This window comes from Chanodichthys erythropterus, chromosome 15, assembly GCF_024489055.1.
Source record: "Chanodichthys erythropterus isolate Z2021 chromosome 15, ASM2448905v1, whole genome shotgun sequence".
In the NCBI taxonomy this organism is placed as follows: Eukaryota; Metazoa; Chordata; class Actinopteri; order Cypriniformes; family Xenocyprididae; genus Chanodichthys; species Chanodichthys erythropterus.
The window spans coordinates 35375099-35390812 of record NC_090235.1 but is presented as its reverse complement, the minus strand read 5'-3'; the positions used below and the strand labels follow the sequence as shown (position 1 = coordinate 35390812).

At 34.4% G+C, this 15714-nt stretch overlaps 1 protein-coding gene across 1 annotated transcript in view; it reads right to left on the bottom strand.

Annotated features, from left to right (window-relative positions):
- The window catches only part of ptprua (protein tyrosine phosphatase receptor type Ua), a 320172-nt gene that overhangs the window by 32798 nt on the left and 271660 nt on the right, over positions 1-15714 (bottom strand). The window contains exons 17-20 of the mRNA XM_067411023.1: positions 13176-13248; positions 12788-12864; positions 10533-10550; positions 4205-4241 (exon numbers count right to left, since the gene is read on the bottom strand). Coding sequence (XP_067267124.1) covers positions 4205-4241; positions 10533-10550; positions 12788-12864; positions 13176-13248 — 205 coding nt within the window. The remainder of the gene's footprint in view (positions 1-4204; positions 4242-10532; positions 10551-12787; positions 12865-13175; positions 13249-15714) is intronic.

Here is a 15714-nt window from a genome sequence, read left to right as displayed (position 1 = left end):
AGATTACAGTACATTCATGCACAACAGATCCTGCACCTCACTGAAAAATATCTTATCTCGTACAAATTGTGGTCAGTACCGCCATTCCTTATACAAATATTACACATGATCGCAAATTAAAAAGTGAAAGCAAAAATGCGATTTCAGTATCCCGAATAATGATAGTGGCTCCCCTGATGCCCACAAATTACAATATAATTATCAAACTATATAACTGCGAAAGAATGCAAAAGCATTGAAATATATATTTTTCCTCTCATCTCATATTTCTTCCATCACCATGTCCCTTCAGGGGCTCCATAGAATGCATAATTTCCTTTCCGAACATAGTATTCGGCTTTGAGTGCATCCCTAGAAATCAAACAAATTCATACGAATCAGCCACCAACTTGGCAAAATGTAAAACAGTTATGAATTGACAAAAGGGTGTGTTTGCCAGACCACAAAACATTTCAGCAACATGTTAAAAATATTCAGAACATTTTATAGCAGTTTGCTGTTAGTAACCACAAAGAAATGCCATTAAACTGCTCAGAACACCTTACCAACCACATTAAAGCTTTGGCGACCACCCACAACAGCCTAGCAACCAAAAAGCAATCATATAAAAAAAAAATAGTATAAAAGTTTGTCTGTCTAGTAGTCTAGAGCTGCAGGATTAATTGTAAAAAGATTGTGATCTTGATTCAAGCACCCACGATTCGCCCATGTCTTTTATACCTTTGACAAAATCATACCGGTACATTCAAATATGTGTTCGTGCTGCCAGATATATAACCACTGATGTCTATGATAGTGATCAAAATAGAGCAAACCACCATTTGAGATGAACTTGGCACTCAAATAGCCTACCATTTTTATCAATTACATCTTATGCCACTAGGTGGCGACAAGTGACTGTAAAAATATATACATTTGTCATTGAATCATTCATTCGAAAGATTTGTTCAAAAACACTGATTCATCCTGTAATGAAACAAGTATTTACTAAGTCATTGACTTAATTCAAAACCATTTTTTATATTATTAATTCAAACATTTCCAGCAATTACAGTCCAGCAATTAATATTTTGTCAGAACCTCTAGTAAATGACATGTTATTTTGTTTAGTTGTATATTCAGAATCATGGGAGAATCATGATCTCTATTTGATTCTCATTTTATCCAGAATTGTGCAGCTCTATAGTAATCTGTTAGCAACCACATTAAAATGGGCTCAAGACTGCTCAGAACACCTTTCTAACCACACATTAAAGCTCTCACAACCAACAAGAACCAATAGCAACATGCTAATAAAAGCTCAGCGCACCTCACCAACTGCATACTAGCACACTTTTAGCAACCACATAGGAATGTGCTAAAAAAAATGTTCAGAACACTTTATAAAATGCATAGTATGCTCTGGCAACCACCCCAAATATGCTAGCAACTACACAATGCACCAAAAACATGGAGAACAACCAAACAAAATGAAAAGCAATACCCAGAGCAGCCTATCATTGTAGCATGCTGAGTTTTGCTTGGGCCAGTCACATTTAGCAAAAATCTAGTAATAATCTAGTTGGTATTATGTGGTTTTGCGAGATTTGGGACTGTAGGGCTAATTGTTTAGATTTGTATAAAAGCTCAGTGAGTTTAGATCACATCTGTATGCAGCGCTGTTATGATGTGGACATGCAGATGGCCTTCACAGCTCGACCCACTAGCAAGATCTCAGGACCTAAAGCCAGTTTAAATCTCAGGATAGAGCACAAGCCTAGCAAACCCCACACATGAGTGTGTGTACACCTGCTCAAACAAAGCACAGCAGTGTCGCGTGTGTGTTTATGTTTGGAGGGAGTGTTGACAACCAACATGAGAAAAAGAGAGCAGATTAAATGAGATGTGTGTGTGTGTGTGTGTGTGTGTGTGTGTGTGTGTGTGTGTGTGTGTGTGTGTGTGTGTGTGTGTGTGTGTGTGTGTGTGTGTGTGTGTGTGTGTGTGTGTGTGTGTGTGTGTGTGTGTGTGTGTGTGTGTAAATGTGTGCAGTTTGCTGCTGCATGCTGGAACTGAGGAGCAGCTGAGGACTAATCTACAGACAGCTGTACATATCCATAGAAGAAGGAAGACAGAGAATCACTTTACTTTAAACCTGTATTTAAACTTTTAAACTTTATAATCAGTTACACAACCATTCAAAAGCTTGGGGTAAGATTTGAAAATGCTTTTGAAAGAAGTCTATTATGCTCCCAAGGCTGCATTTAAAAAGTACAGTAAAATCAGCAATATTGTGAAATATTCTTAAAAATAAAAATGACAGTTTTTCTTTTCATATATATTTAAAGTGTAATTTATTCAAGTGATTGTAAAGCTGAATTTTCATCAATCATTCCTCTACATCAGGGATGTCAAACTCATTTTAGATTGAGGGCCGGATGGGAAAAAAATGTAACCATTTGCTGGTCGAATTACCTTAAAAAAAAAAAAAAAAAAAAAAAAACCTTAGTGAGCTGACAGTTACATTAATATTAACCATACAAACTACAAAGTAACACATAATAATAATAATAAAAAAACACTGCTCTTTGAAAACTGCATTTGTTTTTAGTCTGAAAAGACTATTCAAATTTTAAAATAATGTTTTACTTAACATTGATTATGTGTGATGCACTGATTTAGATTTTTTTTATTTATTTATTTAATTTTTTTTGGCTAATTCAAATTTTTGGAGCAAATTTGCCGATTTTGATACCGGTTGCTGATTTATTTATTTATTTATTTATTTATTTATATTTATATATATATATATATATATATTTATTTATTTATTTATTTATTTATTTATTTATTTATTCTATAACAAAAACAAAAAAATGGCTACAGGCACCACTGCATTTTAATTACGATCCAAATAAAGGTGGTTATGCACATGATCAGGAGAAGTTGTTTTTGATTTAAATTAGATTGTATCATTTTAAGATTTACAGCATGGTCTGACTTTAGCTTTGTGAAATGATGCAACATAAGGCACACCTGCACAAAACAAAAAAATATCCTTGTAGCAGACGGACCAAATGAAAATGCAAATTCACTATCTGGCAGTAGGTGGCGTTTGTGGAACAGCAGCGATATAGCATTTCCTTGGTTACTGATGTACACAATGCAGCACTGGGCTTATAAATAGGCTACTTATACGGAGATAAGAGGAAAAGAAAATGGCATTGGAACTTTTCTGAAGACAGTTCCCTTCAGGGATACATTCATATAAACCCAATTCAATATTTATATTTTTCTTCCTATATTTCGCAAACAGTGAGCTTGGCCTGGTATAGTATTTGCTCTGCTGGCGCTTCTGTGTTCTTCTCTTTGCGTCCGTATTCAGCTGTGTGCCTGTGTTAACGTCCTGTTTACAGAATTCATAATATTTCCACACAAATTACAGTTTGGGAAATGATTTCAAGTTTGCAAGTCCAGACTAGAGATTAAAACTAATATATACTGTTTTTATAACTATAACTGTTTTTTATTATTGTTCAAATCATCCTCTGGGCCAGATTGGACACCTTTGTGGGCCGTATGTTTGACACCCTGCTCTACATGTTAATGTCAAGTGATCCTTCATATATCATTATAAAATGCTGATTTGATGCTCAAGAAACATTTCTTATTATTATCAATTTTGGAAATAGTTGTGCTGCTTAATAGATTTGTAGAAACTGTGATGCAAAGAAGACTATTTTATATGTCTGTTCTGTCACTTCTGATCGAAGTATTGCATTTAATCTAAACTTGCAGAACTTTTTTTCCCCTCTAAGGTTCTTTCATCCAACCGTACATGCTAATGAAAAAAAAAAAAAAAAAAAAAAAAAAACAATCTTTTAAAGAGTGTGGATCAAAAAGGTTGCAGAAATTAATGTGTGGTGATTAAAATTCAATTCTATACTATATAAAAACAAAAAGAAACAACCTAATCAGTCACCCTCACAAAGGAAGAGACCAACATAAAGAGAATTTAATGAGAAGGAAGTGCAGTTGTGTTTGGATGCCAAGAGAGAAAATAAGATCAAACGGCAAAAACAATATCTGCATATGAATCATTCAATCCTTTGTAGAAGAATTGGGGCACACAAACACACACCCACATGTTTAAAGGTAGACTTTTATCAACAACTACACAATACAAATACACAAGTGATTTTAGAGTAACAGAAGTATAAAGACTCACCTTGTGTTGCGATGAAATGATTGGAGCGCTGGTACCCCTGAGAAAGAGAGGGAGAGAGAGAGAGAGAGAGATGCATTGTTATCAATCAATGTTATGCTTAAAAAAACAAAAACAAAAACAAAAAAACATTTGAAAAAAATGAATGTATTATATTCTGACTTATTATTCCATTTAAAGGTGAAGTGAGTAACTTCTGTCCCACTTGCATCACCAAACAGAACTGCAAAAAAACTACGACTGTTTTCCCAAAAACTCCCTCTTTCCTCCACCGGTCAGACAAACAGATAAAGCTGTCCCAAACTCACGCCATTGTTGTCTCCAAACTCACGCCATTGTTGCAGTTGACTCTGCATATTAAGCTGAGATAGGAAAAAGAAATTATTAAGCTATACCGCTAAACGCTATCAATACCATTACGAGCAAGCTACTCTACAGTTACTGAATATGTTAAATGATATGTTTCTTCAATAAAATGAAACACACATAGATGAAAACTTAAAACATAAATTATGATGTTTTTAAGTGAGGCTGAGAATGTGACAGCAGAACATTCATTCTCTGTATCTCAAAAATGAAAGTGTTTATACTTGACATTTGATAAAACAAGCAAATATTCATACATAGTATCTGTAGTGTGTCTGTGGGTATCATCTGATATTGAGAATTGCATTTACTCATGTATAGAAAAATCCTAGAAAATATTATCTATGTTCAAACATCTGAAAACTGGATTCTAAATGCCAAACACAAAATGCAAAGCATGAAATGCCACGGATGACAGCATTAGATATAAGACAACCAGCTCTTAGGTCACCTGTGTTGTAAAACTAGGTTAACCAGACCTGACAGACCAGATTCCATGCTTATTTGAGGTACAAAATTAATAGTGCCCCAAAACTGTTGCATTTTGGTGAATTTTGCCATTTTTAAGCCAAAATATGGCATTTAGGAATCTGTGTTGTTGGTTCGGCTGCTAGGAAATCTGTGACGTTGGCATAGCACGAACTAGGACAGCCTCTGATTCACAGTATGTTTTATTATAATCATTATTATTATTATTATTATTATTATTTCCAATATAGTGACCTGATTGAGTTTTGGTCAAAACTTGAATTACACTGAGCTGGATAATGACAATTGTCTTCTGTAGAGCTGATTTATGAATCAAATTATTTTAAATGTGATGAACACTAACACAAAACTTAAACTTTATTGCGCTTTGTCACATTTGTGACCAAAAATATTCATTTGTGAGCGATTTTTTTTGTTGAGATCGCTAGTAACAATGGGGGTCCTTTTCTCTCACTGAGATCAAGCACGAAAATAGCATGGGTAAAGCAAGGATCAGCTTTCAGAAAAACATGTCAAAATGAAAAATATTATACTTTTTCAAACAGTTCACATCTCTGTTGACCACCTGCTAATAAAAAAAACAAAAAAAAAACAGACTCCAGTTGTGCCAGCATGAGAGATAGAAAACGACAATGACACAGAGGATCATCTTTCCGTGTCAATGAATGAACACCCAAGTAAAAGTGCAGAAAGGCAATGTATGTTTTGTGCACATAACGTGGATATACTACAACAAGTAAACATGTCAGCTGAATGGACACTAACAATTCTCTTTTTTCAATCGATACTGATTCTCGAGATCTTTAAGTCTAGCTGATGCATGAACTACATTATTTTTAGTGCACCTGGCATCAATAAGCTTTGTGCTTGGTTACTTGTAATGTTATTTTTAATATGTTTGTGACTTTTAATAAACAATGTCTCATCTTTCAAATTCTGTCAATCTCATGTGAAATTTAAACAATACATGTGGCTTTGTGACTCTTTAATGTGTCATTACAGATCACTGTTCAATCAGTTCAAGTGGCACGTGAATCAATCATCTCTTTCTCTTTACTACTATTTATAGGACAAAATATACATTAATGACCATCAGAAGGTATGTTGAAAGATACAGTACAACTTAGTGAAATGTTTCCTGCAATTGCTCATTCAGTGTTTAAACCACGGCAAGACGTTGATAAAACAATGTCATATAACTTTACATTTACCTCAGAATAGCTATTTAATGTCCATAAACTCGGTAATCAGCTAGGAAAAAAAAACAAAAACTATAGAGCGGAGCATTTTGCTAAATGAACTATATTACATTTTACTGTGTTGTCTACATGATGAGAAAGAATGGAAGGAGCTAAAAATAAAAGCCAACACCACATATATGATTGCATGTTAAGAGCTGCCTTTTACCAAATTAACCTCTCAGATATTACTAATGAAGAAAAACAGACTATTGTTTTCAAGATATATGACAATGCTTATAGGATGCATTGAGGAGGAGCCCAAAAATACACGCAGTGGCCAGGTAATGCTGACGTTATTATGGTCCGTGACACTGGCTCAGATTCTGTGTAAAGAACAATTTGTGACAGTATAGATCTCTAGCTGGAAAAGACATTCAGTTCCCACTTTATATGATCCTTAGTTATAGCTGATGCTGTAAAAGGAGGGCAGATGTAAACACATTACAGGATGACTGAAATTACGTGTTTAAAATCAAATTCATTTTTACACTTAAAAAATAATTTGGTGCCTTTTTCTAATGTTTTGATTGAGTGATTGATTGATCTGGATTGTATAAAGAGCTATATAATTAATTATGATTTGACTAAATAATAATAGTTATTTTTATTTGGGGTTGGTTTTTTAGCATCAAACACAAACAGTGTTGTCAAAAAGTTTCCTATACATGAAAAAGCAAGGTGTTCACTGGTAGTCGAGTTCACTTTCAATTTTCTTGTTTCATTATGTATATTATATCAGGATCTGAACCCAACCCCTATGCATACAACAAAATTATACCACTAGATTATCATGAATTTCAGCAAGAAGTGCCAGAAGACTGTTGCCCCCTCAAATAAATAAGTAAATAAATAAATAAACATAAAATGTTGCATACCGACTTGCCTAGAGTACCTAGAGATTTTCAAATCAGTCACTTATACGGTCCCCTGCCTGTGTAGACAAGAGTGTTTGGAAAATAACTTAATATTTTAATATATTCATATTCTATTCTATTCTATTCTTAAAACCTGTGTTCAGAAAGGTTTATGGTTGATTTTAGTACATGCCTATCCTTGACAAGTCTTGCTGTTGCCAGAAATCAATAAAATATTTTTGTGTAAGGAGCAGGGTGGATTTATGCAGAAAGTATAATGAACCTTCATATGCTCTTGAAAAATGAAGCCCCTGTGTGTGAGTGAGTGTGTGGGGTTGAGCTTTGCTTTTGGGGTTGGAAAGCTTAGGTTTTAGTCTTAAAGGTTATGCCCAAATTGACTGTGCAATAGTCAAAGGTTTTTGTAAAGTAGCTATAAATGTGATGTCTAGTGAGCCTCAACACTATGGACCATGTAATGATAGAAATTGGTAGAGATTTTGCAGTACTGCTTATACTTTGACAGATGGCTGTGGCTAACTGCTTCAGGATATTTACTCATGATATTGACATGGAAATATTGAGGAAAGTGAAAATGCATAGCTGGATGTGTGCCAACAAGTCAAGACGATAATTTTGTTTTTGAATAATTTGTTATCAATGGGTGTTTGTTAAACTCAACAGCAAGAGTTTAGTTGTTGCCGAGAAATGTCACAACTTTCTGTATTATTAATAAAATGAAATGTGTACATGTCAAAAAGTTGTGGTGTTTGTGTCTACTTTTCAATGGCTTGAAACACAGCTCATCCAATCAGAGTTGCCTATTTTATAATGTTAGCATTACTGATATTAAGTTTGATGCTGTCAAAGAGTTGCACAAATTTGCCACAAATTTGTGTGGATTTGTGTTCATGTTTTTGACCACCCCATTTCAATGGGGTACTGTCCACAGTGGCCAGCCCAGAGCAGGCTCAGGTGTTGGAACAAGAAGTCTAGTCTCTTTTTGAGAAAGAGGTCACAGAATGTGGTCTTCTTCCTGAGAGAGACTCCAGTTTTTACAGGCGGCACTTCATAGTTCATCCAATGCACTATGAAGTGGCCTGTACACCAATTTTGGATCTGTGTCATGAACAATACTCTGAGAATGTACAGGTTCAAGATGTTAATGCTGAAGCTTATTGTGCTTATTGATTCCTTAGTCCAAAGAAATGGCAGTTTGGCATCGACATGTCATCCTTGCCCACATGAGGTGCTGGGGGTGAAGACTAAATTCCAAGAAGATTCCACTACAGAGAACCACTTTCTAGGAGTGATAAGGGACTTGACTATGATGCAGGCATGTCAGCCACCTGCTTGTACCGAGTCGATTCTTTCAGCTATAGGCAAGATCAAGCTAGGCCAAGCTGTCACTGTAACAGTTTCAAAGACTTGTGGCAGCTGCATCCAATTGAACTCAGGTTTGGTCCAGGCAATCGGACCAAGTGTGAAAGCACCCTCAAGTAGTGGGCACGATTTATCAACCCGACTGGAAATATGGAAAGGGGGTTTGGCCCCTGAGGGGAACCAACTCTTGAACTATGGTCTCTCAAACAAAGTTGTTAAGACCATTCTAAACTCCAGAGCTCTTCACTTTATGGTGCAGAGAGCACCATTTAGACCAAGTTAACTGACCTGGTTGGAGTTCTTTCAGGATCGCTTTTCTGCTGGGTTATCCTCCTCCACTTTAAAAGTTTACATGGCGGCCATTGCTATTTACCATGCACCTTTAGGTGGTGATTCATTGTGGAGACACCCTCTAGTGTCCCGTTTCCTACGTGGTGCTATGAGACTGAGGCCTGCAACTTGTTCAAGAGTTCCAGCTTTGGATTTGTCCATTGTTTTTGATTAATTGTCTATGGCAGGTATTGAGCCTATTGAGTCAGCTTTAGAGAAAATTTCTGACATTTAAGATGGTGTTCTTACTTCACTAGAAAAGGTGGGAGATCTGCAGGCCCAGTCTGTTGCCTCCTCCTGCCTAGAGATTGCTCCCGGCATGGTAAAAGCTTTTCTTAATCCTAGACCCAATTATGTGCCTAATGTAGCACACTCATTTGGTCTGCAGGCCACTCCATGATCTTAAGTACTTGTGACCTAAGTTTGTGCTCACTATGATTCACACTTAGTCATGCATTTGTTCAGTATGGTGTAGTGGTTTTTGAGTTCTCTCAGAAGATAACATCTCAGTTATGCCTGTAACCCTGGTTCCATGAAAGAGGAATGATACTTTTGGCATGCCTGAGAGCAACTTCAGCCAATCAGAAGCTAAAGGTGTTTGGTCTGGGTATCTTCGTGGTATGCCACCATCCGTCAAGGGAATACATCTCACCAATCAGATTGGAGTCACACAGAAGAGTTCCCCATAGCGTCAACATTCCCTTCTCAGGGAACCAGGGTTACAGTTGTAACTGAGACAGTTTACAATAGGCACTGATCTGACAGAAACCAAGAAGTCTGCACATTATAAGTTTACACTTTAACTGAATGCTTAAAATGCACTGACACTACAACATACTAAAGAGACCTTTGATCAGATTGAAACAATTATCTGGAGCAATGCAATGCAATGCAAAAAAAAAAATACTGAGATTAATCTGTTCAACCCCAAGACACAGAAAATGAATGGCAGCAAAAGCAATAGAAAATGACAAGGATAAAGCAACAAGAAAAAAAAAATAAAAGAAAGAAAGAAAGAAAGAAAGAAAGAAAGAAAGAAAGAAAGAAAGAAAGAAAGAAAGAAAGAAAGAAAGAAAGAAAGAAAGAAAGAAAGAAAGAAAGAAAGAAAGAAAGAAAAAAAATAGGGAGAGAACACAAAACTTTCCAGGATGATGTATCAAATTTTCTTTACATATACAAAAATTTAAAGAAAAGATGTAGAGAAATGTCAGCCCTCCAAGCTGTCTTCTATTGACAGCCTTGGTAAGCCGCAATGCTGAATATTTTAACATTAATTTCCCTGATTTTCCTTTCCTTATATTTACCCAGAAATAAAATCACAAAAAGAAAATGAATCTGTGAATAAAGAAAGTGAATATAACAGAGTTATCTGTGCTGAAATGTATTAATTAATTTTTTTTTTTTTAAAAAGAAAAAAAAAAAAGAAAAAAAAAAAACTGTTTGTCAAACCATTTCAGGGGGTGTTTAAAGCTTAAGCTTGTATGACTGTGCATTACAGGGGGTGATGCAATGAGATCAAATAATGCTACAATAAACAAAGACAGAAAAGGGCTTGGGAAAGAAAAGGTCTGAGCACAGAGCCATGATAGAATAAATGAGTCATGGACAGATAACAGGAAGAAGAAAAAAGACAAATACTTATAGGAAGACAGGAAAAAGACAAGTACTTACTTCCCTGTTTATCCGAATCTAAGAGATCCCAGACACAGAGAAAGAGAGATGGGTGAAAGAAGAGAGAAAGAGAAACAGAAACAGAGGGAAACAGGCTAATTAAGATGATTAGAGAAAAGAGGAAAGAATAAAGTTTCCATACTGACCATCTGCAGTGAGGAAATCACTTCAAAAAAACTACAAATTATAGTTCATATGAGTTGTCATACTTTCCCAGAAAAATTACTCAAACAGGCTTTTGTTCAGCTCTTTAATGTTTAAATTAACAGGTGTAAAAAGTAATTGTGTTATTTACTGTATCATATTCATATTTCATGCAGTCTAAGAAGGAATGTTTAGGGAGCTTACAATTTTAAATATTAAAATTTAAATTCAGGGGCTCACAGTCCGATTTGAAAGCTATTCTCAATGCTTCTAAACTTTTAGAAACACAGGGGTGCAAATATTTGATGAGTTAAGGAGGCTTTCATCAAATTATCCCACATTTAAGATGTCTGCTATGCAGTGAAATGTGGTGTCACATCAGGGCCACATTCAATTTTGTTATTGTCATTTAACATGTACTGTTTTCTGTAGCCATTTATGACTTTTGAACAAGTCACAAATATTTTAAAATATAATGTTCATTACAGTGAAATGTGGTCTATTGTTTTCTACTAAATGAAATATAAATTAAAATTAAAACTTATTTAATGATTTTGTCCTTTGCAGTTAAACTTTTCTGAAGGTTCTCGTGTGTATTTGTTCATCTAAGTGTGTCTTATGGTATAAATGTCACTGCAGATGTGCTCTGTGTGCTATTTTTGCACTGGATCAGTACAGAATAATTTGAGAAACAATCATTTATAAATCCTTTTACACCCCCAGCCTTTATAAGGCATTATTTATTTATTTTTTTCCAAAAAAAAAAAAAAAAAAAAAGAGAGAGAGAGATTTGGCACTAGTTTTTTACTACATTTTTGTAGCAATCTTTAGGTGAACATGCTAAAACTATTGCTAAAACACTTCACATCTTCTATTAAATGTTTAAATAAAAATTAATAAATAAATAAAATGACAATAGAGGAAATTAACTGTGCTTTCTCGTCTCCTGTATGATCGTATTTTGGTGCGTGAATTTAACTTGCATCAAACCGTCAATAGTGATTTGCATTCAAAAATCAAAAAGTAAATCCACTATTTTTATTAAGACAGTGGCTATTTTCACTAAGCGAAAATAGCATATTTTCTTAGCGATAGATGCTATTTACACTAAGTGAAAATAGCAATATATTCTATTTACACTAATAGCGACATTTTCTTAGCGATTTGCTATTTACACTAGCTGAAAATAGAGATGTATTCTAATTACACCATGTAAAATTATCAGTTATTTGCAATAAAAGTGAATAGTAATTAGATGCACCACTGAAGATGTTGAATTCTGTGCATGTTTTTTTTAAAACTTGAGTGGCACAACCTGACATTGGTGGGCGAGCTAGTGTAAATAGCATTTGCGAACAAGGGATGCTATTTGCACTTAGTGTAAATAGACACTCCATTTTAGGCATCATATGGGGATTTACTTTTTGATTTGAGTGAAAATCACTATAGAGGAGTAGATAAAATCAAGATATCTGTTTCTTATAAAAGTGGAGTGACAAGGCTTTGCATTCTTGTATACGAATCTCTATAATCAGGCCCTCTTTCTCATTACCCAAAACCTGACACAAGTACAACCAGAAAGAGCAATTCAGGTCTGTTAATTTTGCAAGTGCAAACAGAAGAGGTTTAATCTTTCCACTAAAAGATGACAAAAAATTGATTTACTGAGATTCCAGCAGTGATAGTTATAAAAATGATGCTTCTTATGTGGTACACAAACATATGTTTTAAAGTCTTTATCTATAAAATTGTTAAGATTGAGAGCAAAGTGTTCAGAATCTGCCTGACAGGAAAGTGTCTCATGTTCAAGATTTGTTCTAACAAATCTTTCTGGGAAAAGAAAAGACACATCTGCACTAAAATCAGATGTTTGACAGGTTGTTAGGGATGCAGGAAAATGCAGTCATATGGGACCTTAAGGAATAGCTGAAATACTGAAATAAAAAAGTAAGTTTCAAAACTAATTTAAATTCAACTCTCTCAGTGAGAAAACTAATTACCATATAAACGTGTTATGTGTAACCTTTGTTCAAAGAAAGCAGGAGTGAGAGAAACACATGTATATGGAGGTGTGAACATAGGAGTGCAAAGAGGAAAACAGAAAAACTTACATCAATGTAGTTTGCATTGACATAGTCTGAATTAGGATCAGCCAGGAGAGAATGCATTTTGACACGGTGGCGGTCTTCTGTTTGGGATAAAAAAAAAAAAAAATAATAATTTAAAAAAAAATTAAGAACAATGGTAGTCATTGATGATTAATAATAACAATCATGAATAATCCTCTTGGTTTCTTGGCTACAACTTGGCAACATCTTTGGCATGATAACTGCGCAGTATTTTAAACAAACATTGACTGTAGTACCCAATATGTTATGTATATTTCATGCATATTAGGGTATTGTGCCATTATCTTAGCAACATGTGCTAACAGCAAACTATATATTGTCTAACATCAAAATATACTATATCTATATCATTACTGTGAATAACACTTACGACCCAAAAGGGTATCATGTCGGCCCTTGGTCTTGTCCTTCTTTTCGTTTATATCCCAGCCATCGAAAAAACTCTACAGACACAAGCAGAGATACAAATGATTGTGGTGTGCTGGACATTAAATCAACTATATACTACCAATAAAAAGTTGTGGCAGTTTTGTTGTTAAATTAGTACTTTATACACCAATTAAAGGGTTAGTTCACCTGAAAAGAAAATGTCATTCCTCATCCCTTGTGTTTTTCCACACCCGTAAGACCTTCGTTAATCTTCGGAACACAAATTAAGATATTTTTGATAAAATCTGATGGCTCAGTGAGGCTTGCATCACCAGTAATAACACTCTCTTTTTCAATGCATAGAAAGCTACTAAAAACTTATTTAAAACAGTTCATGTGACTAGTGGTTTAACCCTAATATTATAAAGCAATGAGAATACTTTTTGTGTGCCTAAAATAACAAAATAGCGACTTTATTCCACAATTCTTTTGTTACGAATCAGTGGTTTAGAGCACCAAAAATCACGATTTCAGTAAACGAGGCTTTGTTACGTCATAAGTGTTTTGAAACTTCAATAGTTCACTTGACTTTGGCAGTTTGATACACGCTTTGAAACACTGAATTGAAACAAAAGATTCATAAAGCTTTGAAATCGCCCATCACTAGATATTGTTGAATAAAGTCGCTACTTTGTTATTTTTGGCACAAAAAAGTATTCTTTCGTTGCTTTATAATATTAAGGTTGAACCACTGTAGTCACATGAACTGTTTTAAACATGTTTTTAGTACCTTTCTGGGCATTGAAAAAGGGAGTGTTATTGCTGGCGATGCAGGCCTCACTGAGCCATCGGATTTTATCAAAAATATCTTAATTTGTATTCCGAAGATTAACGAAGGTCTTACGAGTGTGGAACGACATGAGGGTGAGTAATAAATGACATAATTTTCATTTAACCCTTTAAGAATTAAATTGATCAAATCTGACATTAAAAACTTATATTGTTACAAAAGATTTACTATTCTGAACTTTGTATTTCTCAAAGAATCCTGAAAAAAAATAAAAATAAATTTATCATGGTTTCCATAAAATTATTTAGCAGCTGTTTTAGTGTTTTACTAAAATAATGCAATATACATAAATGTACATAACTGATGATGATTAAACAACAACAACAAAAAAAACATTGAAAAATCTTCAAATGTGAGCTGCCAAAGACAATTTTGGGAATGTGCTGACTTGTCCTTTTTCACTCCCAAAAAACTGAAACATTACATGAAATGTATTGCTAGATTTATTACAGTTTTTTACTTTATAGAGTAAGGAACTTACCATTAAGTAATTAACATTCATTCGTTTTTATCATTTTATCATTATCTTTCATGTTTTTTTTTTGTTTTTGTTTTTTTTTTATTTCAAATGGATGTTTATATACATTTAGTAACGTTATTGGTAGCATGTTTCTCATCATGTGATGATAAAATCATAAAGAGCATTATACCTGCATCCTATACAACCTAGCACTCAGAATTACTCTCCAAGCTGGGCAAATACTCATGCAAATTTCGATCAGAACTAAATTTGGGGCCATGTTTGTGGCATTACCTCATTTACATAATTCCTTTATTAAAGCTGGTAAAACAACACAGACAACACATGCAAATGAATGAAGCTATCAGTGTGAAAATCATTCTTAATGAATGCATTCTTCTTTATCCTTTGGGGTCTTGATGTGAAATTGCACATATTTATCGGCACCCAATGTGAGATGGGCACCAGATATAGCTTTACATCCTTGTCACTTTTACAGGTACTGTTAGTTATTTATTTTGAATTTCATAACACATTTATCTTTCTTTCATGTAAGAAATGCATTGTACTTTCTCAGTGTCAAACTTAAAAAAAAAAGAATGTAGCAGATAGTTTTCAGTACTTTCTGTGTGTGCATGTACACAGAAAGCTGTGAGTCCTGCCAACGTACTCCAGCTGTCTAAGTGCTTTCTAATGCCGCATAGTTTTTGAGCTAATGTGTGACAGCTGTTTAGTACACATTCCACCCGAAAGCAGGTGAAGCATAGCACCTGGCAATTACATCTAAATGACTGTAATTTAAAAAATGACCCCCCAGAATAAGTGCAAGTCACGTTTCCCCACTCGTCCATTAAGTCCCTTTTGCTCTCGCATTTTATCAAGTCAGATGCAGTTTACGAAGCAGATGCATAATCAGGATTCTGATGTTAATTTTCTGATGGGCACAGCATGTTGTTTCAGGAGTATATAAGAGCTTTGCTTTGTTCTAAAACAACAATGAAGATATTAACAATATAATATAACAATATAAATAGTTTATAAACTGTATTGAGGCACTGTTAATCAAATAACAGGTTTTACTGTAGCAATTTTACAGTTAAAATTACAATAATTCTAAAATTGTATATAAAATCCTAGTTCTTCCTGAGGTTTTGTGCTAACCATCAGTCACAGCTTCAGTGAGAAATAAGCCATTTCCTCAGTCACTTTCATTTGTGTTTCTTTTGTAAT